Source organism: Bolinopsis microptera, chromosome 11 (assembly GCF_026151205.1).
Source record: "Bolinopsis microptera isolate Bmic1 chromosome 11, MBARI_Bmic_1.0, whole genome shotgun sequence".
In the NCBI taxonomy this organism is placed as follows: Eukaryota; Metazoa; Ctenophora; class Tentaculata; order Lobata; family Bolinopsidae; genus Bolinopsis; species Bolinopsis microptera.
This window is the reverse complement of record NC_087082.1, coordinates 6439061-6464031: the sequence shown is the minus strand read 5'-3', so window position 1 is coordinate 6464031 and position 24971 is coordinate 6439061. Positions and strand designations below refer to the sequence as shown.

Below are 24971 nucleotides of genomic sequence, written 5' to 3'. Positions count from 1 at the left end.
TCAAGCAGGCTCCGTTTCAGTTGTAAATACTTATAGCTAGTCCAGGACCCTAGCTACATAATATCAAGCAGGCTCCGTTTCAGTTGTAAATACCTATAGCTAGTCCAGACCCTAGCTACATAATATCAAGCAGGCTCCGTTTCAGTTGTAAATACTTATAGCAAGTCCAGACCCTAGCTACATGATATCAAGCAGGCTCCGTTTCAGTTGTAAATACTTATAGCTAGTCCAGACCCTAGCTACATGATATCAAGCAGGCTCCGTTTCATTTGTAAATACTTATAGCTAGTCCAGACCCTAGCTACATGATATCAAGCAGGCTCCGTTTCAGTTGTAAATACTATAGCAAGTCCAGACCCTAGCTACATGATATCAAGCAGGCTCCGTTTCATTTGTAAATACTTATAGCTAGTCCAGACCCTAGCTACATAATATCAAGCAGGCTCCGTTTCAGTTGTAAATACTTATAGCTAGTCCAGACCCTAGCTACATGATATCAAGCAGGCTCCGTTTCAGTTGTAAATACTTATAGCTAGTCCAGACCCTAGCTACATGATATCAAGCAGGCTCCGTTTCAGTTGTAAATACTTATAGCAAGTCCAGACCCTAGCTACATGATATCAAGCAGGCTCCGTTTCAGTTGTAAATACTTATAGCTAGTCCAGACCCTAGCTACATGATATCAAGCAGGCTCCGTTTCATTTGTAAATACTTATAGCAAGTCCAGACCCTAGCTACATGATATCAAGCAGGCTCCGTTTCAGTTGTAAATACTTATAGCAAGTCCAGACCCTAGCTACATAACATCAAGCAGGCTCCGTTTCAGTTGTAAATACTTATAGCAAGTCCAGACCCTAGCTACATAACATCAAGCAGGCTCCGTTTCAGTTGTAAATACTTATAGCTAGTCCAGACCCTAGCTACATGATATCAAGCAGGCGCCGTTTCAGTTGTAAATACTTATAGCAAGTCCAGACCCTAGCTACATAATATCAAGCAGGCTCCGTTTCATTTGTAAATACTTATAGCTAGTCCAGACCCTAGCTACATACATCAAGCAGGCTCCGTTTCATTTGTAAATACTTATAGCAAGTCCAGACCCTAGCTACATGACATCAAGCAGGCTCCGTTTCAGTTGTAAATACTTATAGCTAGTCCAGACCCTAGCTACATGATATCAAGCAGGCTCCGTTTCATTTGTAAATACTTATAGCTAGTCCAGACCCTAGCTACATAATATCAAGCAGGCTCCGTTTCATTTGTAAATACTTATAGCAAGTCCAGACCCTAGCTACATGATATCAAGCAGGCTCCGTTTCAGTTGTAAATACTTATAGCTAGTCCAGACCCTAGCTACATAATATCAAGCAGGCTCCGTTTCAGTTGTAAATACCTATAGCTAGTCCAGACCCTAGCTACATGATATCAAGCAGGCTCCGTTTCATTTGTAAATACTTATAGCTAGTCCAGACCCTAGCTACATGATATCAAGCAGGCTCCGTTTCAGTTGTAAATACTTATAGCAAGTCCAGACCCTAGCTACATGATATCAAGCAGGCTCCGTTTCAGTTGTAAATACTTATAGCAAGTCCAGACCCTAGCTACATGATATCAAGCAGGCTCCGTTTCAGTTGTAAATACTTATAGCTAGTCCAGACCCTAGCTACATGATATCAAGCAGGCTCCGTTTCATTTGTAAATACTTATAGCTAGTCCAGACCCTAGTTACATAATATCAAGCAGGCTCCGTTTCAGTTGTAAATACTTATAGCTAGTCCAGACCCTAGCTACATAATATCAAGCAGGCTCCGTTTCATTTGTAAATACTTATAGCAAGTCCAGACCCTAGCTACATGATATCAAGCAGGCTCCGTTTCAGTTGTAAATACTTATAGCTAGTCCAGACCCTAGCTACATGATATCAAGCAGGCTCCGTTTCAGTTGTAAATACTTATAGCTAGTCCAGACCCTAACTACATAATATCAAGCAGGCTCCGTTTCAGTTGTAAATACTTATAGCTAGTCCAGACCCTAGCTACATGATATCAAGCAGGCTCCGTTTCAGTTGTAAATACTTATAGCTAGTCCAGACCCTAGCTACATAATATCAAGCAGGCGCCGTTTCATTTGTAAATACTTATAGCTAGTCCAGACCCTAGCTACATAATATCAAGCAGGCTCCGTTTCATTTGTAAATACTTATAGCTAGTCCAGACCCTAGCTACATGATATCAAGCAGGCGCCGTTTCAGTTGTAAATACTTATAGCTAGTCCAGACCCTAGCTACATAATATCAAGCAGGCTCCGTTTCAGTTGTAAATATTTATAGCAAGTCCAGACCCTAGCTACATGATATCAAGCAGGCTCCGTTTCAGTTGTAAATACTTATAGCTAGTCCAGACCCTAGCTACATAATATCAAGCAGGCTCCGTTTCAGTTGTAAATACCTATAGCTAGTCCAGACCCTAGCTACATAATATCAAGCAGGCTCCGTTTCAGTTGTAAATACTTATAGCAAGTCCAGACCCTAGCTACATGATATCAAGCAGGCTCCGTTTCAGTTGTAAATACTTATAGCTAGTCCAGACCCTAGCTACATGATATCAAGCAGGCTCCGTTTCATTTGTAAATACTTATAGCTAGTCCAGACCCTAGCTACATGATATCAAGCAGGCTCCGTTTCAGTTGTAAATACCTATAGCAAGTCCAGACCCTAGCTACATGATATCAAGCAGGCTCCGTTTCATTTGTAAATACTTATAGCTAGTCCAGACCCTAGCTACATAATATCAAGCAGGCTCCGTTTCAGTTGTAAATACTTATAGCTAGTCCAGACCCTAGCTACATGATATCAAGCAGGCTCCGTTTCAGTTGTAAATACTTATAGCTAGTCCAGACCCTAGCTACATGATATCAAGCAGGCTCCGTTTCAGTTGTAAATACTTATAGCAAGTCCAGACCCTAGCTACATGATATCAAGCAGGCTCCGTTTCAGTTGTAAATACTTATAGCTAGTCCAGACCCTAGCTACATGATATCAAGCAGGCTCCGTTTCATTTGTAAATACTTATAGCAAGTCCAGACCCTAGCTACATGATATCAAGCAGGCTCCGTTTCAGTTGTAAATACTTATAGCAAGTCCAGACCCTAGCTACATAATATCAAGCAGGCTCCGTTTCAGTTGTAAATACTTATAGCAAGTCCAGACCCTAGCTACATAACATCAAGCAGGCTCCGTTTCAGTTGTAAATACTTATAGCAAGTCCAGACCCTAGCTACATAATATCAAGCAGGCTCCGTTTCAGTTGTAAATACTTATAGCTAGTCCAGACCCTAGCTACATGATATCAAGCAGGCTCCGTTTCAGTTGTAAATACTTATAGCAAGTCCAGACCCTAGCTACATGATATCAAGCAGGCTCCGTTTCAGTTGTAAATACTTATAGCTAGTCCAGACCCTAGCTACATGATATCAAGCAGGCTCCGTTTCATTTGTAAATACTTATAGCAAGTCCAGACCCTAGCTACATGATATCAAGCAGGCTCCGTTTCAGTTGTAAATACTTATAGCTAGTCCAGACCCTAGCTACATAATATCAAGCAGGCTCCGTTTCAGTTGTAAATACTTATAGCAAGTCCAGACCCTAGCTACATAACATCAAGCAGGCTCCGTTTCAGTTGTAAATACTTATAGCTAGTCCAGACCCTAGCTACATGATATCAAGCAGGCTCCGTTTCAGTTGTAAATACTTATAGCTAGTCCAGACCCTAGCTACATAATATCAAGCAGGCTCCGTTTCAGTTGTAAATACCTATAGCTAGTCCAGACCCTAGCTACATGATATCAAGCAGGCTCCGTTTCAGTTGTAAATACCTATAGCTAGTCCAGACCCTAGCTACATGATATCAAGCAGGCTCCGTTTCATTTGTAAATACTTATAGCTAGTCCAGACCCTAGCTACATAATATCAAGAAGGCTCCGTTTCATTTGTAAATACTTATAGCAAGTCCAGACCCTAGCTACATTATATCAAGCAGGCTCCGTTTCAGTTGTAAATACTTATAGCTAGTCCAGACCCTAGCTACATGATATCAAGCAGGCTCCGTTTCATTTGTAAATACTTATAGCTAGTCCAGACCCTAGCTACATAATATCAAGCAGGCTCCGTTTCATTTGTAAATACTTATAGCTAGTCCAGACCCTAGCTACATAATATCAAGCAGGCTCCGTTTCAGTTGTAAATACTTATAGCAAGTCCAGACCCTAGCTACATGATATCAAGCAGGCTCCGTTTCATTTGTAAATACTTATAGCAAGTCAAGACCCTAGCTACATGATATCAAGCAGGCTCCGTTTCATTTGTAAATACTTATAGCTATTCCAGACCCTAGCTACATGATATCAAGCAGGCTCCGTTTCAGTTGTAAATACTTATAGCTAGTCCAGACCCTAGCTACATGATATCAAGCAGGCTCCGTTTCATTTGTAAATACTTATAGCTAGTCCAGACCCTAGCTACATAATATCAAGCAGGCTCCGTTTCAGTTGTAAATACTTATAGCTAGTCCAGACCCTAGCTACATAATATCAAGCAGGCTCCGTTTCAGTTGTAAATACTTATAGCTAGTCCAGACCCTAGCTACATAATATCAAGCAGGCTCCGTTTCAGTTGTAAATACTTATAGCTAGTCCAGACCCTAGCTACATGATATCAAGCAGGCTCCGTTTCATTTGTAAATACTTATAGCTAGTCCAGACCCTAGCTACATGATATCAAGCAGGCTCCGTTTCAGTTGTAAATACTTATAGTAAGTCCAGACCCTAGCTACATGATATCAAGCAGGCTCCGTTTCATTTGTAAATACTTATAGCTAGTCCAGACCCTAGCTACATGATATCAAGCAGGCTCCGTTTCAGTTGTAAATACTTATAGCTAGTCCAGACCCTAGCTACATGATATCAAGCAGGCTCCGTTTCATTTGTAAATACTTATAGCTAGTCCAGACCCTAGCTACATAATATCAAGCAGGCTCCGTTTCAGTTGTAAATACTTATAGCTAGTCCAGACCCTAGCTACATAATATCAAGCAGGCTCCGTTTCAGTTGTAAATACTTATAGCTAGTCCAGACCCTAGCTACATAATATCAAGCAGGCTCCGTTTCAGTTGTAAATACTTATAGCTAGTCCAGACCCTAGCTACATGATATCAAGCAGGCGCCGTTCCAGTTGTAAATACTTATAGCTAGTCCAGAGTCCAGACCCTAGCTACATAATATCAAGCAGGCTCCGTTTCAGTTGTAAATACTTATAGCAAGTCCAGACCCTAGCTACATGATATCAAGCAGGCTCCGTTTCAGTTGTAAATACTTATAGCTAGTCCAGACCCTAGCTACATAATATCAAGCAGGCTCCGTTTCAGTTGTAAATACTTATAGTAAGTCCAGACCCTAGCTACATGATATCAAGCAGGCTCCGTTTCATTTGTAAATACTTATAGCTAGTCCAGACCCTAGCTACATGATATCAAGCAGGCTCCGTTTCAGTTGTAAATACTTATAGCTAGTCCAGACCCTAGCTACATGATATCAAGCAGGCTCCGTTTCATTTGTAAATACTTATAGCTAGTCCAGACCCTAGCTACATAATATCAAGCAGGCTCCGTTTCAGTTGTAAATACTTATAGCTAGTCCAGACCCTAGCTACATAATATCAAGCAGGCTCCGTTTCAGTTGTAAATACTTATAGCTAGTCCAGACCCTAGCTACATAATATCAAGCAGGCTCCGTTTCAGTTGTAAATACTTATAGCTAGTCCAGACCCTAGCTACATGATATCAAGCAGGCGCCGTTCCAGTTGTAAATACTTATAGCTAGTCCAGAGTCCAGACCCTAGCTACATAATATCAAGCAGGCTCCGTTTCAGTTGTAAATACTTATAGCAAGTCCAGACCCTAGCTACATGATATCAAGCAGGCTCCGTTTCAGTTGTAAATACTTATAGCTAGTCCAGACCCTAGCTACATAATATCAAGCAGGCTCCGTTTCATTTGTAAATACTTATAGCTAGTCCAGACCCTAGCTACATAATATCAAGCAGGCTCCGTTTCAGTTGTAAATACTTATAGCAAGTCCAGACCCTAGCTACATAATATCAAGCAGGCTCCGTTTCATTTGTAAATACTTATAGCTAGTCCAGACCCTAGCTACATGATATCAAGCAGGCTCCGTTTCAGTTGTAAATACTTATAGCAAGTCCAGACCCTAGCTACATGATATCAAGCAGGCTCCGTTTCATTTGTAAATACTTATAGCAAGTCCAGACCCTAGCTACATGATATCAAGCAGGCTCCGTTTCAGTTGTAAATACTTATAGCTAGTCCAGACCCTAGCTACATGATATCAAGCAGGCTCCGTTTCAGTTGTAAATACTTATAGCAAGTCCAGACCCTAGCTACATGATATCAAGCAGGCTCCGTTTCATTTGTAAATACTTATAGCAAGTCCAGACCCTAGCTACATGATATCAAGCAGGCTCCGTTTCATTTGTAAATACTTATAGCTAGTCCAGACCCTAGCTACATGATATCAAGCAGGCTCCGTTTCATTTGTAAATACTTATAGCTAGTCCAGACCCTAGCTACATAATATCAAGCAGGCTCCGTTTCATTTGTAAATACTTATAGCTAGTCCAGACCCTAGCTACATGATATCAAGCAGGCTCCGTTTCATTTGTAAATACTTATAGCTAGTCCAGACCCTAGCTACATTATATCAAGCAGGCTCCGTTTCAGTTGTAAATACTTATAGCTAGTCCAGACCCTAGCTACATGATATCAAGCAGGCTCCGTTTCAGTTGTAAATACTTATAGCTAGTCCAGACCCTAGCTATATAATATCAAGCAGGCTCCGTTTCAGTTGTAAATACTTATAGCTAGTCCAGACCCTAGCTACATGATATCAAGCAGGCGCCGTTTCAGTTGTAAATACTTATAGCTAGTCCAGACCCTAGCTACATGATATCAAGCAGGCGCCGTTTCAGTTGTAAATACTTATAGCTAGTCCAGACCCTAGCTACATTATATCAAGCAGGCTCCGTTTCAGTTGTAAATACTTATAGCTAGTCCAGACCCTAGCTACATAATATCAAGCAGGCTCCGTTTCAGTTGTAAATACTTATAGCTATCTCTCCTATAAACTACTACTGCTACATGATATCTCCCGAGTCTTCTTGGGTCCTAGTTATACAGCATATAAAGGTGCATAGTAGACGTTAGTGGTTAGTATGGTAGTAACACTACTAGTTACCATAGTTACACTACTAGTTACCATAGTGAACACTACTAGTTACCATAGTTACACTACTAGTTACCATAGTTACACTACTAGTTACCATAGTGAACACTATTGGTTAGTATGATAGTAAAATGACCGAGTTGATCAGTGCAGCCATTTTTTAGGAGGCGCGTCAGATTAAAGTTAAGATTATATCCTTAAAAGCTTAACAAGTTAAAAGTTCTGTAGTTTTAAACGTGACAGTAACTGAACAGGTGCAGCCGTTATGTGATGGTTAATCTGTTTAAAGCTTTAACTAACGTTCATCACAAAATGCTATCAACTTCCACCCGCTCTTTAACATGTTTAAATTGGACGACATTGACGAGCGACGCTGTCTGGTTTTACATTATATTTCAGACGGTCAACTTATCTTTGTAGCATTAAGCACAATTATATGAAACCCTAGATATATAACATGAAGACTTTGTTGTAACTTTGCATGAAAAGCATAAATATGACTATCCAGGCTACCATTTCCTACTGTTTATATTAGAGGAGCACACATTTAGAACTCCTTCCATACTCCTTTGTGATTAAATTAACGATTTAGAGAATTTTGCCTGTTAAACATTGGTGAAAAATATGGGCGTGGTCCAAGTCAGTACCAAGTGATGTTTAACCAAGTCTAGAACTGACAGTTTTTATATATTTAATATTGTCATTGCAAGTACCTCGAGTAAAATCCGGATTGGTATATTATTTATGAGTCGCATTAAAGTTGAAATGTTTTCTTGGGTACGTTCAAAATCTAAAATTTATTTGAACTGTGATAAACGTAATACATTAAAACCCGAATTCACCGCAAATCTCGAATTACCACCGCCATTTTCTTTCCCCAAATGGGGCAAAACATAATTATGTGAACTATCACCCCCCCCCCCCCTTCCCTCAAACTCAGCGGTAAATCTACAGTACCTTTTCCATCAATAGTGATAGTTTCATCCCATAACACCTGTCTTGTAACATTGGTAATCTTGGGAGTAGAACAGGAGTAATATGAGAACCTGAAGAAAATACGAATCATAAACTCACATAGTATTACATCTATAATGTAATTCGAAAGATTATTTGGAATTGGATGCTCTAAATAGACAATCGTACAGCACCATCGAGCCCTTTATTTGATATAAGATTCTTCAAGTTTTAACAGCAAGATGCATGGCGCATTCCTATTGGCTTCCTCCCTCCCTTCTCCATGTTAATGCGAAGTAAGATCTGTTTTAGCCATAACCACGATGTTACCATTTGAGGCGCGCTCTCTACCTGCATCTCCTAGTGAAGTAACGACCCCATAAAGGGGCGCTAATTGAACGTTAGTTTGACACAAAACATTTAGCGGGGGCGGCACCTCTATTACATAATAGCTGCTGCACTGGTAAGAAGTTCTTTCGAAATCACGTATTTTCTATATGGAGCGATATTTGTATCAGGTACTTACAACTTATAACTTCAACCATTATCTAAAGTAACAACTCGTCTGACTAACCCTCTATTAAGGTTCATTTGTGGACTTTAAATATGTTCATCTCATTCAAATAAAAGCGAGCTTTTATTTTATCTGGTAGCCGTGTTTGTTTGAGAACAAAACAAATATCCTGATAGAAATAAATCGATGCTTGTTGTCCACACTACTCTATTAAGATCGAGCTCAAGTTTAATTTAACTTGTAACTACATATTTCCTTCGCTAAATACTTGTGTTGTACTCCGGACGATCGCTGTATCTTCAACTCAGACAGTGTGATTGACAGTGCTTTTATTGATTTTTCTGTTCGTGAACATAGAAGGGAGTAAAAGGCGGGAGAAGCCGTCCAGATGGAAAGCGGCGGTGGATAACGAGAACGATGGAAGACTTGGTGATTGGTATATTGTGGGTGGTATGCGAAAGTATAATACCCTCGAAATGTATTACCCAAAAACGTTTAAGTTCACATATTCTCCTCAATATGATGAGTCCTGCAATTGTCAAAGAAGTCTTCCCAGCAACGTCTCACAGTCACACGGAGACATGAATACCTTAAGAACTCCTCTGATATCCCATGATTTGTACGGAGGAATTTATGATCAACAATGACATGTCGGAGAAGTCTTCTAGACAGCTAGCACAACTTATGATGTACTTGATGAAACGTGACGAGCGAGGTGCCTTCATGGTGATCAGCAGCGATTATCGACCCATACGCGATGACGAATTTAATGATCGTACCGCCATTGCTTTATGTCAATTGCACGGGTTTAAAACTGGTCGTAGAACCTCCATAAGTGTTGAAAGTAGAAAACTTACTTTTGGGGACATATTGATGGGACGGAATGAGGAAACATTAAAGTTGAGACTTCGCGCAAACGAAATCGATCAGGTTGCGATAGAAAATGAAAAATGGATGATACTGATAGAGAGGGGAATTCGGAAATTTGGAGTTGTCCACTACGGTACCACTGTTACCGTGCAGCTAGTCTCACACACCATCCTGGGCAGGCACATACCAACCTTGGCAAAGATACTGAACATACAAATGCCACCCTGGGCCCACAGATGCTGAACGCGACCGAAAATATTTCAATTGCTGACACTTGCTCCATACTGACGGAAACTCATGTGCCATGTTCTAGAAACCAAGCCGCTGCTGTTTTTTGCCACAACAATGACCCTCCTTTTCTGCAATTCTACAACATCGAAATACACGTTGGATTAAAAAAGTTTTACATCACATTCAATGCAAGATACTTCAAGCTGGGAAGGATATACGAATATTTTGAAGACTTTCCAAAGTCAAATGATGTCATGCCAAAGCGTTCTGACTTCAGTGCGACTATGTGCGGAAGGAAGGTTCCCCTGGATCTCCAGACTACACGGGAAATGGGTAAAGGCAGACACCTCGTGTTTTTGGGAAAATTCCTTAAAAAGTGTGAAGAATGTGTTGAGATGAAATTTAAAGATTACGTTCTAATACCTGGAGACAATGGAGACAACCCAGACCTTATTTGTAAGAGAGATAAAATAGAAAGCGATAACAATGAGCGTGACTTGAAAGAAAAAGAAAAGAAAAACGGTTAAAGAAGAGACAAAATCTCAGGAATAAAACTAAATTTGAGATTGGACGGGATATTGATCCATTTGATGTACAATATTATTGTTGATCGCAAAAGGCTAGATGACAAATTTCTTGGGCTTACTTTTTGACCTTTCCTTAAGTGCCAGCCAATGTTTACTTACATATTATACATTAATCATTATCTATCAAAGGTTATAACTCACACACAAAATGCAATATTGTAGAAGACTCGTATATATACATAATATAGATATAATAATATAAATCACTAAAACATTATTGAGATTATAAAGTAAACAACTGACTCAGGATACGAGAATTGCAATCTAATAACTTGTAATCTAATAACTTTTCTAGCAAGTGATTTCTTAAATAGTTGTATAGCAAAGAACCACAAGGTTAAAGATCACGTAACACATACAGCACCGGGTCATAACTTTACTTCTGAATATCTAAATTACAAAATTCAAAAACTGGTCTGTAGATAATCGTCTGAAATTTTTATTAATTTCAGAATTTTGTGTTGATGTACCTCAAAACCCATAATTTAGGCCGTTATTTAAAGGGTCGATTCCATACTTGGTTAGATTTACGAAGGAGTAAGGGTTTTTATGTGTAATTTTTTTCGGTGAATTTTTTCTGAAATTATTCTTTAGACTAAAGTGCACAGCTCTTCAGGCGATAGCGAAACATATAGAAAACTATAGATTTTATAAAAGCTCTCTTTCTCCTCTAACTGACGCAATAAAATATAGTCAGGCGGACGCATCCCGGAATTTAGGGGATGCAGCCGAAGGCTTCAAGTCCAATAATCCAAATTTTTCTCTTTCGTCGTGATTATCGACAAAATTTAACTTCTTTCGGACTTCATTTTTAGACTGAACTGTAGTATGAAGGATTATTTCTTAAATGATCAAGACTCCATAGGAAACTGACACTCAGAAGTCAAGTAATAATCGTTTCTAAAAGCTTGGGTAAGCTAAAATTCCCAAAATTTTACGCAAAATTGTCTACGCGCCCATAATTATGACACCCTGCTGTGTAAAGAGGTGTGTTACTCACGAGAAGTCGCCCTGAGCAGCAGCTGGATTAGAGTCAGAACACCCGCTTACAGTACCGGATAGAGGGGCACAGTCAGGAGCTGAGGGGGGGGGGGTTAAATTAGAGGGGCACAGTCAGGAGCTGAGGGGGGGTTATATTAGAGGGGCACAGTCAGGAGCTGAGGGGGGGTTAAATTAGAGGGGCACAGTCAGGAGCTGAGGGGGGTTATATTAGAGGGGCACAGTCAGGAGCTGAGGGGGGGGGGGTTATATTAGAGGGGCACAGTCAGGAGCTGAGGGGGGAGGGTTATATTAGAGGGGCACAGTCAGGAGCTGAGGGGGAGGGGGTTAAATTAGAGGGGCACAGTCAGGAGCTGAGAGGGGGGTATATTAGAGGGGCACAGTCAGGAGCTGAGGGGGGAGGGTTATATTAGAGGGGCACAGTCAGGAGCTGAGGGGGAGGGGGTTAAATTAGAGGGGCACAGTCAGGAGCTGAGAGGGGGGTATATTAGAGGGGCACAGTCAGGAGCTGAGGGGGAAGGGGTTATATTAGAGGGGCACAGTCAGGAGCTGAGGGGGAGGGGGTTAAATTAGAGGGGCACAGTCAGGAGCTGAGAGGGGGGTATATTAGAGGGGCACAGTCAGGAGCTGAGGGGGGAAGGGGTTATATTAGAGGGGCACAGTCAGGAGCTGAGGGGGTTATATTAGAGGGGCACAGTCAGGAGCTGAGGGGGGGGGTTATATTAGAGGGACACAGTCAGGAGCTGAGGGGGGGTTAAATTAGAGGGGCACAGTCAGGAGCAGTTATCATAAATATACAGAAATACACAGAAATGTTAAATTTGAAGCTTTTTAGACAGAATTCGTGTCGAATCATGTACAACAATGACTTCATATTCTAATCAGTGAACAAGCAATTTGTACTGCAATTGATCAGGTTTAAGCACAAAGATCAAGAAATAGCCAATATCTTACCAGAGGATGGTGCAGATTTGGTGACGGTAGCTTTGCGAGAGTCGAGGTAGACGTTAACTGCTGCACTTTCGGAGAACAGGGCTGATGTTGCTCTGTGGTGCTCTGTGTCTGGAGGAGAAAGGTGTTACCATGACAATGTCACGTGTTACCATGACAATGTCACGTGTTACCATGACAATGTCACGTGTTACCATGACAATGTCACGTGTTACCATGACAATGTCATGTGTAGAGCTGATGTTGCTCTGTGGTGCTCTGTGTCTGGAGGAGAAAGGTATTACCATGACAATGTCACGTGTTACCATGACAATGTCACATGTTACAATGACAATGTCACGTGTTACCATGACAATGTCATGTGTTACCATGACAATGTCACGTGTTACCATGACAATGTCATGTGTAGAGCTGATGTTGCTCGGTGGTGCTCTGTGTCTAGAGGAGAAAGGTTTAGTGTACAGACAACTTACAATATGTGCAGATCAGTTTGTTCAAATTGGATGTGCACTGTGCAGTTACAGTTGCTCTTGTGCAGGCAACACAGTTACAAGGTTAATGTTTTTTCTACCCATGGTTCAGTTTGGTCGCGAAATATTGTGGACTAAATCGGATAGGGGGCCATGTTAGAATTTGATCATAGAGAGAATTTGATCCTAGAGAAAAGAAACTTGCAGCACCTTCTAGACAAGTTTTGTTAAATTTTTGTACTTTGGTAAGTCTTTGATGAAATTTAGTTGTCGCATTTCATTTACAGGAAAACAAAATGGATGCCAATTATTCTGTTATTCTGTTTTAATCAACCATTCACGTAGGAGAACCGCTACTTATGTCCCTGTCACTAATTGATGGATGTAATGAGACTTAGTTTGGTGCTGTAATGAACTGAAACTAATTCAGATAACTACGAGACCCTGGAACTCTCCAGAAACTTATTAAGTTGTGATCTGGTCACTGGAGAAACAACCCTCCCTTCTTGATTTCATGCTGCATATTCGCATAATCTTCAATTAGTCGAATCTTGGAAGTTAGATGGCCCATAGCAACCACAGAGAATGCAGTTAGAATCCAAGTAAACAAAAATACCGAGTTGGATATAAACGATTCAGTGGTTACATTTCATCCCGGATACTTATAAAGCAATGACAGTAGACAAAGTATTATGTTGGATGGGACTCACGAAACTGTTAACATAAAAGGTAAAAGACTGAATGTCACGGTAAATCGTGATTTTCCGCGGTATATCGGGACATAATAAATCAGGGTTTGTACGGGTGAAGGTATTATGTCGACTGGGACTTACCGAACTGTTTGACATAGTCACCAAACTTCCCCTCAGTGTTCCCGGCGGGAGCATAGTGGCAGACTATGTAGATCTTGTACTTCTCAGTGGACGATGCTCTCTTTTTAGTGATGGCACACCCAACTTGATCAGATAGTTTCCACAACATCTGAGACAGTGCACATTATACACATAAAATACATATTACGAGTTGGCAAAGAGAAAGTCTGTTCAATTTTTAGAAAGGCTTTGATCCCCAAAGTAATGGAACGATTCATTTAAAATGTGAACAAACGTGGGGCAGATTGAGACCCACCAGTAATAGCAATGGTTGCTAGGTTACCTACCAGTAATAGAAATGGTTGCTAGGTTACCTACCTGGGCGTATCTCATTGTATTTGACGGGTCTTCAGGGTTGAAATTGCTGCCCTCGGCGTACCAGGCGGATATAGCATCCCTCATGTACGCTTCGTCACTCTTCAGGTCCCAGTGTTCGAATATCATCAGATTCTCTCCTCGGTTCTCTCGGTTACTGAAGGTAGAATTTCTAATTTACAAATTAATAAAATTTGACAAAGTTTTAGGTTCTGCTTGACGTTAAGAATTTAAGATAATATTATAAATTGGAATAATCAATGGTGATCGCATGACTTACAATGGTTAAAATTCAACAATACTAGCAGAAAGCCCCTCTCTTAACAGTACCTAGTAGAACTAGACTTGAAGACGTTGTTCTGAGCGAGGTGGTCAGCCCAGGAGGCAGCACTTTTAGCTACTGAGTCAGAGAAACAGATATCAGGGGTGCTCGAGTGTCTTCTCCGGTACATGTTGTGGACATCTTGGGCTGTTTTCACGTAACCCGTGGGTTTGGATTCCACACATGAGGGGGATCCAGCTGAAAGGGGAATTCGTGGAATGTTGGTTTTATTCAAATTATTCTTTAATTGGCATATTCTACTTACATATTCTTATTCCTTTCCTGATAAGAGCCTTTTCCTTGTCGCATCAAACGGGATCAATAGAAATTTACCCAAAAAAACACGACATATTCTAAGTTAGCGTTTGATTTTTTTCACTGAAACATTTCTAGCCACAATAACACATTATATGTACAAAGAAGAAGAAGTCAGACGAACAGACAAATCAACAGCTCCTACTCACTGTAATCACTCCAGAGCTGATCGACATTCATTGCTGGCTCCGTGTCGCACATTATCTCCGTGTCGGTCACACTCTTCACCTTACACTCAAACTCCCCGAACTCAACGTTCAACATGTCCTTGTCAGTCCCGAACCCATTGCCGGTTATGGTGACTTCTGTGCCTCCCATTACCGATCCTTGTAGAGGGCTCACGTGTTGAATCTGGGGATAGTGCAGGTCGTGAGATATCACTTAGTTGAAAGAATAAAACTCATCAAAATGTTTCTTTAGACAAGATCTAGAAATATTTCCGAAACAATGTTTGAGAAGATACAGATCTTTAGAGAAGAAGCTCTGATTTGAAAAAAAACAACTATTTCTGGAGCATTGCCAATTTCTGAGTATCGGAGCCCTACCATGAGGATGTAGTTGAATTCTACAACAGACTGAGCGAATTCTCCCGCATTTGTTTCCAAGGAAACCAGATGTTTCCCTGGTGAGTTCCCTCCAGCGATACAGTAGTACTTTGTTTCTGTAGAAGTCTCATCTGCGTCCTACAAAACAAACAGTATTTCAGTAAACTTAATCGTTGATATCATTTTGTATAACTTTCCTACTTGCCATCATAATATATTGTACATGATATGTCTTATTAGTTATTTACCTTAGCACATGCCACATCTCCAATTTTAGCTTCTTTGATGTCACCAAGGTTTGTCCCAGTGATGGTCATCTTGGTGTTCCCAACTGAAAATAATTAACAAATGATGGGTTCGCTGTTTATTAGTTTCATGATTGAAATACTGATAGTTGGATACTATCCGGTTGGAAGATGATAATAATTAACCATGGGAACTTAAAATAATGTTATAAACTCATTAAATGGCTCAATGATATATTGGGTTAATCGTGAATCTTATCTTTTGGGGTTGCGCCCACCTAAGCTGCAGTGAAAGGTGCACCGAAAGGAGTTATAAACTTAACAAAAGTTATTAATCATGGGGAATGATACAAATTCATTAAATGGCTCAATGATATACAGGGATAATCATGAAGAGAGCACTGACCAACAGATCCGGAAACAGGACTGATCTGGGAAACAGTAGGAACGTTAGTAGTTGTGTAGGAGTACGCTAGGGAGGCAGAGTCCGGAGCAACAAAACCTGTCCCACCTGATGTTGAAGTATAAATTGACATTTTAAAGTTAATTGTTCTTCGAGTGAGGTAACAAATTTCGTTAGGTTGTATTAGGTTATGTATTATACTAAAAAGTAGCGGGTAAATTTTAAAGCGAATGTGGGGATATTGTTGACCTGGATATATGTTAGCTACCAGTGATAGTAATGGTTGCTAGGTTACCATAACCATGCCAGTGATAGCAATAGTTGCTAGGTTACCTACCAGTGATAGCAATGGTTGCTAGGTTACCTACCAGTGATAGCAATGGTTGCTAGGTTATCTACCAGTGATAGCAATGGTTGCTAGGTTACCTACCAGTGATAGCAATGGTTGCTAGGTTACCTACCAGTGATAGCAATGGTTGCTAGGTTACCTACCAGTGATAGCAATGGTTGCTAGGTTACCTACCAGTGATAGCAATGGTTGCTAGGTTACCTACCAGTGATAGCAATGGTTGCTAGGTTACCTACCAGTAATAGCAATGGTTGCTGCTCCCTCAGTTCCGGCAGGAGCAAATACTTTTATTTGAGTATATGTCGCACTCTCCAGCTGTAAAAAGATTGGTAATTTCACTGAGTTACATCTTTAAATATTCATTATAATTATGAATTGTCAGATCATAATGATATGAAATTGAATTTTTTTGCAACTATGATCAAACCGACTTGAAAAAGCAACCAGTGTTGTATACCACGTATTTTTACCGAACTGTGCAACACTGAAAATAACACCTAATCTGCACATTCTACTGGAATTAATTATTAGTTTCCACTGGAATTACAAGTATCTCACCCTGCCAGTAGTTCCACTGAAAGTAACACCGGCGTACTCAGGATCAAATCCAGAACCGGATATCGTGACGAGAGTACCTGAAGGTAAAGTGAGGTAAAGTGAGGTGTAAACAGCGAGAAGTTAGATTACGTGTTACATTAGATTTCAGCGTTCTGACAGGTAACTACTGTAAAGTACTACTAGTACAATAAAATGCTTCTAGTACTGTTATAAAGTACTATTTATAAACTTATGAAGTACTACAATAATGATGGTATTTATTGTAACACACAAAGTAAGATCTTATTGCTTACCTCCACCAATGCCGCCAGATGCGGGGGTGATTCCAGACACTGAGCCACTATAAGTAAATGCAACACTGTCTGCTACCTTAGCATTTCCTTTACCTGTAGAGAGGAGGTATTCGTATATATTATGTTAATTAATTATGTATAACATGTACAATATCATGTTCTGAGAAAACATTAACAACGTGATAAGCTAGAGAGAGGCTGGGTGGTCCACAAGAGGATAGCCTGGATATGCCTGCCTCTGGGTTGTGGCAACCCTCTGGTGATGCCTGGAAAACTGTACTAATTGTGGTAAATGATTACTAAAATATAAATGCACAAAAAGAGGGAGTGATCAACAGCTTACCTGCTACATTAACCACAATATCCGCTGCAGGGTGAGGTTTAGCGACACCATCAGTGAGGGTGATAGTGACAGCAGTATCCGTCACCTGTGACACAGTCTGAGCAGCACCGCCCAGTGTCACTGTCACCGCACTATTAGTGGTCCCGAACCCGGTGCCCGTTATTGTGACAGATGCTCCTCGAGCTCCTGCGAAGGTAAAATTGTAAACTACTTCCATATTTTACTGTATTTTAAAGCTCCTGTAAGGTAAAATTGTAAACTACTTCCATATTTTACTGTATTTTAAAGCTCATGCAAAGGTAAAATTATAAACTACTTCCATATTTTACTGTATTTTAGAAGTGTATTTGTATTTGGATGCAAAAGAGCATAATCACAAAATAAAAACTGATACTGGTAGTTAGTTAATAGTAAGTTTTAAACTCCGTTCTAATAAAAACTGTTTACTATATAGCTTTATAGCAATAGTTGTAGTAATATAACTATATAATAATATCACAAACCACTGGTTGCTAGGTTACCTACCACTGGTTGGAGTGAGGGACGCGACTGTTGGAGTGTTAGCGTCACTTGTTGTGTAGTCGCACGTTCCGTTACAGAACGCACTCACACCGTTCACCTTCACTGATACCTACAAAAGAGATAGTCAGGTGGTCTCTTTACTGAACAGTTGGTGAAGAGGTAATTATCACGCGTTATTTTGAATTATCACGCGTTATTTTGAATTATCACGCGTTATTTTGAATTATCACGCGTTATCTTGTGGTACCACGATGGTTTTGGTTTCATTATAATATATTGAACATGCACTGTTTCAAAACATCTAAATGTATAACAGCTGTGAAAGTGTGAAGCTCACCTGAGGTTTAGAGTTCGCGGTTCTGAGCCAGTCCCCATATAACGGAGTCATGACCAGACCTCCCCGCTCGTTATCTTTGAAGATAACAAACGTTTGAACCTCGCCAACCCCCACCACATTGGTGCTGTCCACACTGTGCCAGCCGTGATGTCCCGAGTACTTCCTCTCCAGCCGCCAGTGTCTCTCTGGGGGGTTAAGAGTACTTTTAATGGATTGTTTATTCGGTCTAACGGAATGGTAGCATGATACATACTATTAGTATTTACATGCTCTTGCTAAATAATATCCTATCAGCTGCATAAATTATTTATTCAGTTCCAAAATAATGAAAGATTTTAAAGAAAGTGCTTGAAACCCCTGGATCAGCGACCCTGTAAAAACAGCATATTCCCTGATACTCTTTTGCTATCCAGCGCAAGAAAACCCTCCCCAGCTTAAAACTGCTCAGCAGGTATTTTATGTTTATTTTTAATAATATTTAATATTGCTGTAGCACTAGATGAAGCACCTTCCAGATGAACATTGAACAGTCCTTCTTTACACAGCAGAGGGTCTAAAGAAGTTTATCTATTGAGTGAATTCAAGCTGCATCTAGCGCTGTCAGGCTTGTGAATGAATTAAGTCACAAGATAAAACCTTGTGTTTCACAAGAGATATTCAAGTGGTAAGTGTATTGAATTTCGCCAGCTTAAAACGGCTTAGCAGGTGTGTATAAAAGTGCGCCCTGATGATGATGTGCTCAGCAGGCGTTCAGACGATGGGGATCCCTTACCGTAACAATTCCCCCATTTGTGGATTCTGTAGTATTCACCACCTTGCCTTACTATTTCCAACAAAGCACTACTAGAACTGTGCACATCTATCTTTTCATATGTGTGTCCGTCAATAGTCAAATCAAACGTTCCTGTAATCGAACAGTCGAATGTAAACAAAACTTAACTTAGTAAACAGAGCGGTCCAAAATTAAGTACCCATTAAAAATAACTTAGATAACATAGGCCTTTAGATTAAGCCTTAGTTTTCGCACTCCGGGTGACTGGTTTTGGGTACTTAATTCTGGACCGTACCCTGTAACATGATATCAAATTCTCATACCATAACAGGAGCCCCATTTATGGGCCTGGGAGTAGTCCCCATTTCTATTAATTATGTCTAGGAAGGCTTGAGGGTGTATTTGGACATCAATGTTGGTATGGGTGGTCCCATCGATGGTAACGTCAAATGTACCTGTAAAATGGGGATAATTCAGGTCTTGTTTATAGCTGATCAAGGAGAAGTATCATTATTCATACTGAGCATACACATAAAATAAAACTAACAATAGATGTGGATACTCACAAGGAGTTGAAACACATTTGTTTACTTTAATATTAAGCCCCTGTTAGACGGGTTGAAGAGGTGATACATGTTTGTAAACAAATTCACCTCTTTAACCCGTAAAGAATCACTGACCTTGCAAATCTGGAGTAATGGCTGCTTCTCTCAAAATATTAACTGTTTTTCCGCCCACAGTGTACGTGGACTCTGTCTAAAAAGTTTTTTGGAATGTCAATACAAATTAAAATATGATGGAAAGTGCTAATGACTTTATGAAAAGGAAACTGATTGAACATATAAAGATATAACGTTGAGCCTGAAACTCAAACTGTACTTACATCTTTCTTAACTACTGTCTCTGATTTGCCAGCTATCCCTATTAGCGGAAAGTTGTAAGCACATTCGTAAGTCTTCATCTTTATCTCCCACCTTAAATCATGATTTTTTTAAATTTTGAAATAAAAGTGTTAAAAAGTTGAGATGGTATAAGGCATGCACTCCTACATTCACAAAATGTACTTCAATCCAAATACTAACGAACTTTCACAGATAAATAAACACGCCATTTTATAAATAACACTTATTTTAAGCAATATAAAGACCAATTAAATGAATAATGAATGATAAATGAAACTAATTAAATTAAATTAAATTAAATATCAGCTGGCAACTAACTTCCTCTCCGTAGCTTCATCAGTCCTCTCAGTGGTACAATCAGCGCCGTCAGCACAGTAATCAGTTACCTTTACGGTAGCTGCTTCCAACAGTCCCTGACCGTCTAGAGCGAAACCTTTCACTCGGGCAATCTCTGAGATTGTTTGTGTTAGAGGTTTTGAGAGGTTATATTATTATTGAGGTTTTGAGCCTCAATCCTGGTAGGGGGTGGTTCACAAGAAAACAGAAATTGTTTTTCGAGAAAAAATAAAAATAAAAATCAATTGTATCACGTTTGTTTTTTTGACAAGAGACATCTTCCAACAAATCTGATGCTTTGAATCAAACATTTGCGTCGATGGTCCAAACAATCGTCGCAACATTGTTTAGAGCGAGATTATACAATAAATAACAGAATTCAATCAAGAAAGATGTATAATAGATAAAGAATCAGTTTCAGTTCAGGTGTGTAAGAGTACCCTGAACTCTTCCCTCCTCGTGCCATGCTCCAATACATACCTTCCTGCATACCAAGTACAACAATGGTTTCTGTTTAACTTAGCCCGCAGAAAGTGAGAATACTGCTCACAACTCGGTCATACAACAATCATTCAAAGTTGAAACCGTGAAACAAAGTAAGAGAAGTGATATGAAAGAGTAAATAGATTATAGAACAGTTAAAAGGCCGTCATGATTCTTGTCCCATTTCGCTGGAGAATGGGAGGACTTATGGCTGATAGACTTCTAGTTATATGGAGACAGCGCGTCAATACTCGGACGCTGAAGCAACCAAGAAAGTCACGATTCTTGCCAGTAGATAATGTTTAGGCGCAAAATGGTCTATGCTTTGCGAGGAAACTTAATAACGAAATTCATTGTTAAAAGGAACATGTTTTTATCAACAAATCGCTACAGGAAACTAAAACCTTTTCTACGAGAGGGAGCGGCTTACTGAAATCTGTAAATCAGTTTTCAAGAGATTTCGTTGCTAACCAACGTTTTTTCGGAGTTGAAAGGTTATAAAACGAAGATAAGACACTGTGGGCGTAAAACAGATTTTTAAATCAAGATCATGAGCGTAAATCAAAGATTGATCATTGTGTGAAGAGTAAACCAAGAAGTTAAAATCTAGGAGAATTCATCGGCCAGATACCGATTGGTGAAGAAGACAATCATGCACAACTTCAACCAGGATTACTTCAAGAAAATTGCTGATTTTTTCTGAATAGACACAGTGATGACAATGTTCTTATGAAACTAAATAAAACATTGTCATCACTGAACCTATTCAGAATGATCACAAACTTTCTTGAAAGAATCATCAAATGAGACTCAATAACACGACTTAATCAGATTATACTGACCCTCTCTTACTAATCGCTTCGTTCTGCCAGAGCGGGTTCCTATCGAAATTAGGAGCGTTTATCAACAATTAATTGAAACTATTAATCAAGGCACGAATAAATCAGGTTTTTTATTTCAACGAAGAAGATTTGAAACTAATGACACATAATCTTAGGGGAGAGTCTATAGAGAAGACACGTGAATATGGACCTATTATTATATTACCTTACATGGTAGTGTTACCATAGTAACACTACCATATAAGGCAGTGAAGACACGTGCGAATAAGGACCTGTGACGTCAGACCGTAGGATCCTGATAGCATCAATGTAAATACAGGCCCCATCCTGCATGGTCTCCATCCACTTCTTACATGCTCCCCGGTTCCTCTTCAAACCGTTCTCTTGTTCCCAGCCTAGTTCCACTCTTCTTACCTTCCATCTGGTATGGGTCGTGTATAACGTATTAAAATAACATAGATTATTATGGAGTTGGATGATGCGCCACCATATAAACTCTCCAGATTGAATGGGCCGATGGAATTTATACGGTTAGATCCATCCAATCCATTTGAATTTATATTAGCAGCACATCATCCGCAGCTCTTAAACCCACACACCTGTTACTGGGGTTCGGACGATTCTCAGCGAGTCGGTGTAATAACTTCCGTATTTCCCCTGATCAACGCCAAGCAATACCCTCCTTATTTTCCATCTATAATTCGGAGTAAGGTTAATTTGGAATGTCTGGATTCAGTGGTGGTGTAAGGAAAGTAAGGTTAATTTTACTGTTTTTGAGAAAGAATCAGAACTTCTCCGACAGATTTTTACTAGCTATAAAAGTACGGTAAGAAGGAAAATTTACTCAGAACCAGAAACTTGCTGTAAGATCCTAGCTTGGACAGTGGACTCTTTGAAAAGGCTTCATGTTCTAACTTACTTGCGATTGCCTATTCTGGAATCCCAAAGATCGGCATCAATCTCCTTTACCCTCTTTTCAAAGTCTATACAGTTATATTTCCATGTTCCATCATTGTCTTGCAGTCTGAAGTATGTTTAATGAATCAAAAACAGAAGCTGCAGAGAACTACATACAGTAAAACCCCGATTTACCGCGGAGTTTTGGGGAATGGGAACATGAGTCGTGGAATATTGTGGTTTACTGTACTAACCTGCTTGCCGCTTGGGAGCTCCTAACTATTTATAAATTTATTTAAAAAAATTGTATTACTAAACCAGTTTGTGATCTCCTAACTATTTATAGAAGTTTTGCCAAATCAAATTACTGATTTAGAAATGTTGTCATGGTGATTTCAGAACTTACTCAGGTGTTTCTTCCTGGCTGCTACCTCTCCAGAAACCTTGTCTCTTCCAGTTAAAGTTACTGTCCTCATAGTCCAGCTCATAGTAGAGGGTAACACGCGGCTGTTTGGTCATCAGACCAAAACAAAGCTGAAATAAACAGATTTGTTTATGAAGGGGCATGTGTTTGATGTTATTTAAACATGCGTTTATTAAACTGTAACTGATCAAGTTAGGGAAGTTATAACGAAGTAAGAACTAAAAAACGACGCGAAGGACTTTTAAGAATTGTATAATATGCAGATAGCAGAGTCTAGTTTTGGGAACCGCCTTGAAACTCAAACATTGAAAAGACCGAAGTAAGGAGCTGATCTTGAATAACATACATTAACATACATAAACATACAATAACATACAACATGGAGCTGATCTTGAATAACATACATTAACCTACAATAACATACACTAACATACATGTTTGTATCCCTTAGAGAGGTCCCACTCGTAGACCTGCTTCTCGTACTTCACATGGAAAATAGCCCAACTGTTCACAGCAACCCTGAGGTAAGGAGTTACTATTAGTTATTAGAGTGAAATTAATAGGTTCATCCACAATTAATACTCAAAATAAAAATTAAAATCATCTGCACATAATCAAGAAATAATATGTATCTTTGAACATAATCAAGAAATAATATGTATCTTTGTACAATGGACATAATCAAGAAATAATATGTATCTTTGGACATAATCAAGAAATAATATGTATCTTTGGACATAATCAAGAAATAATATGTATCTTTGAACACACCATCGGCCACAGTAAGGCTCAATGTAGTTGCGAGCCCAGCCACCCGTGTAGCTCATATCCCCGTTCTCAAAGTCAACGCTGTACCAGCTGTCTGCTGAGTCTAGTGTCGGACACTTGTATACCGCAGTATCTGGGCGGTGGTTTAGAAGTTGGGAAAATCTACCAGAATTTGCATATCAGTCTTTTATGTCTGATATGTCTAAATTTATAAATTTAGAAGGACTGGACCTTATTTCTAAACCCAAATTAGCTTCAATCTTCATGTTCCCTTACCGATGATAGCAGCAGATATCTGTGCAGCAGTAGAGGAGGCGTAGAGTTCTGAGGTTTCTCTCTCCCCTATCTTCAGCTTGAATCCAGTCTCCGGTTTTGTGATTAGCTCTCCCAGGTTTATCACCTGCAGTTATTCGGTTAGATGAACTATCCGACCATATTTTTACCTTTTCACATTAGGGGGGGGGGGGGGGGGGGGTGGGGGGTAGATAAGCATATACATAGGATGATCTATAATCATCCTCTCTGAACTAAACGGGCGACCCTTACCTGAATCTCATCACTGTTATAGTGTTGCTATAGTAACCAGAGTGTTATTGTAGTAACAACAGTATTGCTATAGTAACTAGACCCCTTACCTGAATCTCATCACTGTAGGTCTGTTTCCAGTACCAGTACGGGTATTCCTTCTTGCTGATATCCACATCATATGTCTGATAAGGGGTGTTCTTCTTCGTCATTCCCACCCCAAAGTCCTGACCAAAGTTCCACATAACCCCAACAAATTCTACGTAGTAAATTTTACCAGCTTCCAGGGTTATGTTGACGTCTGTTTGCCGGGTGTTCCAGTTGTTTTGTGCATTTGTACACTCTGCTAGCAGTACCTGTGATGAAGGATAGTTACTAGGTTACTAGGTTACTAAGTTACTAGGTTACTAGGATACTATGTTACTAGTTTACTAGGTTAATAGGTTAATAGGTTAATAGGTTACTAGGTTACTAGGTTCCAGTTGTTTTGTGCATTTGTACACTCTGCTAGCAGTACCTGTGATGAAGGATAGTTACTAGGTTACTAGGTTACTAGGTTACTAGGTTACTAGGTTACTAGTTTACTAGGTTACTTGGTTACTAGGTTACTAGGTTACTAGGTTACTAGGTTACTAGGTTACTAGGTTACTAGTTTACTAGGTTACTTGGTTACTAGGTTACTAGGTTACTAGGTTACTAGGTTACTAGGTTACTAGGTTCCAGTTGTTTTGTGC

The 24971-nt window shown here is 39.7% G+C and overlaps 1 protein-coding gene across 4 annotated transcripts in view; it reads right to left on the bottom strand.

The window, feature by feature from the left end:
• The window catches only part of LOC134822637 (fibrocystin-L-like), a 72743-nt gene that overhangs the window by 38606 nt on the left and 9166 nt on the right, over positions 1-24971 (bottom strand). For 2 of the 4 annotated variants that reach the window (XM_063833777.1, XM_063833776.1), the window contains exons 14-41: positions 24348-24593; positions 23989-24112; positions 23716-23845; positions 23379-23463; positions 22927-23054; positions 22543-22647; positions 21896-22044; positions 21624-21662; positions 20281-20413; positions 19944-20034; positions 19741-19816; positions 19384-19515; positions 18289-18473; positions 17955-18060; positions 17430-17615; positions 17087-17179; positions 16794-16870; positions 16472-16550; positions 15890-15994; positions 15487-15569; positions 15239-15376; positions 14843-15044; positions 14387-14576; positions 14060-14213; positions 13703-13850; positions 12403-12510; positions 11450-11528; positions 8251-8339 (exon numbers count right to left, since the gene is read on the bottom strand). In XM_063833777.1, the coding sequence (XP_063689847.1) occupies positions 8251-8339; positions 11450-11528; positions 12403-12510; positions 13703-13850; positions 14060-14213; positions 14387-14576; positions 14843-15044; positions 15239-15376; positions 15487-15569; positions 15890-15994; positions 16472-16550; positions 16794-16870; positions 17087-17179; positions 17430-17615; positions 17955-18060; positions 18289-18473; positions 19384-19515; positions 19741-19816; positions 19944-20034; positions 20281-20413; positions 21624-21662; positions 21896-22044; positions 22543-22647; positions 22927-23054; positions 23379-23463; positions 23716-23845; positions 23989-24112; positions 24348-24593 (3460 nt within the window). Of the gene's footprint in view, positions 1-8250; positions 8340-11449; positions 11529-12402; positions 12511-13702; positions 13851-14059; positions 14214-14386; positions 14577-14842; positions 15045-15238; positions 15377-15486; positions 15570-15889; positions 15995-16471; positions 16551-16793; positions 16871-17086; positions 17180-17429; positions 17616-17954; positions 18061-18288; positions 18474-19383; positions 19516-19740; positions 19817-19943; positions 20035-20280; positions 20414-21623; positions 21663-21895; positions 22045-22222; positions 22318-22542; positions 22648-22926; positions 23055-23378; positions 23464-23715; positions 23846-23988; positions 24113-24347; positions 24594-24971 lie in introns of all 4 variants that reach the window. The other 2 variants (XM_063833779.1, XM_063833778.1) reach the window with 2 other exon arrangements.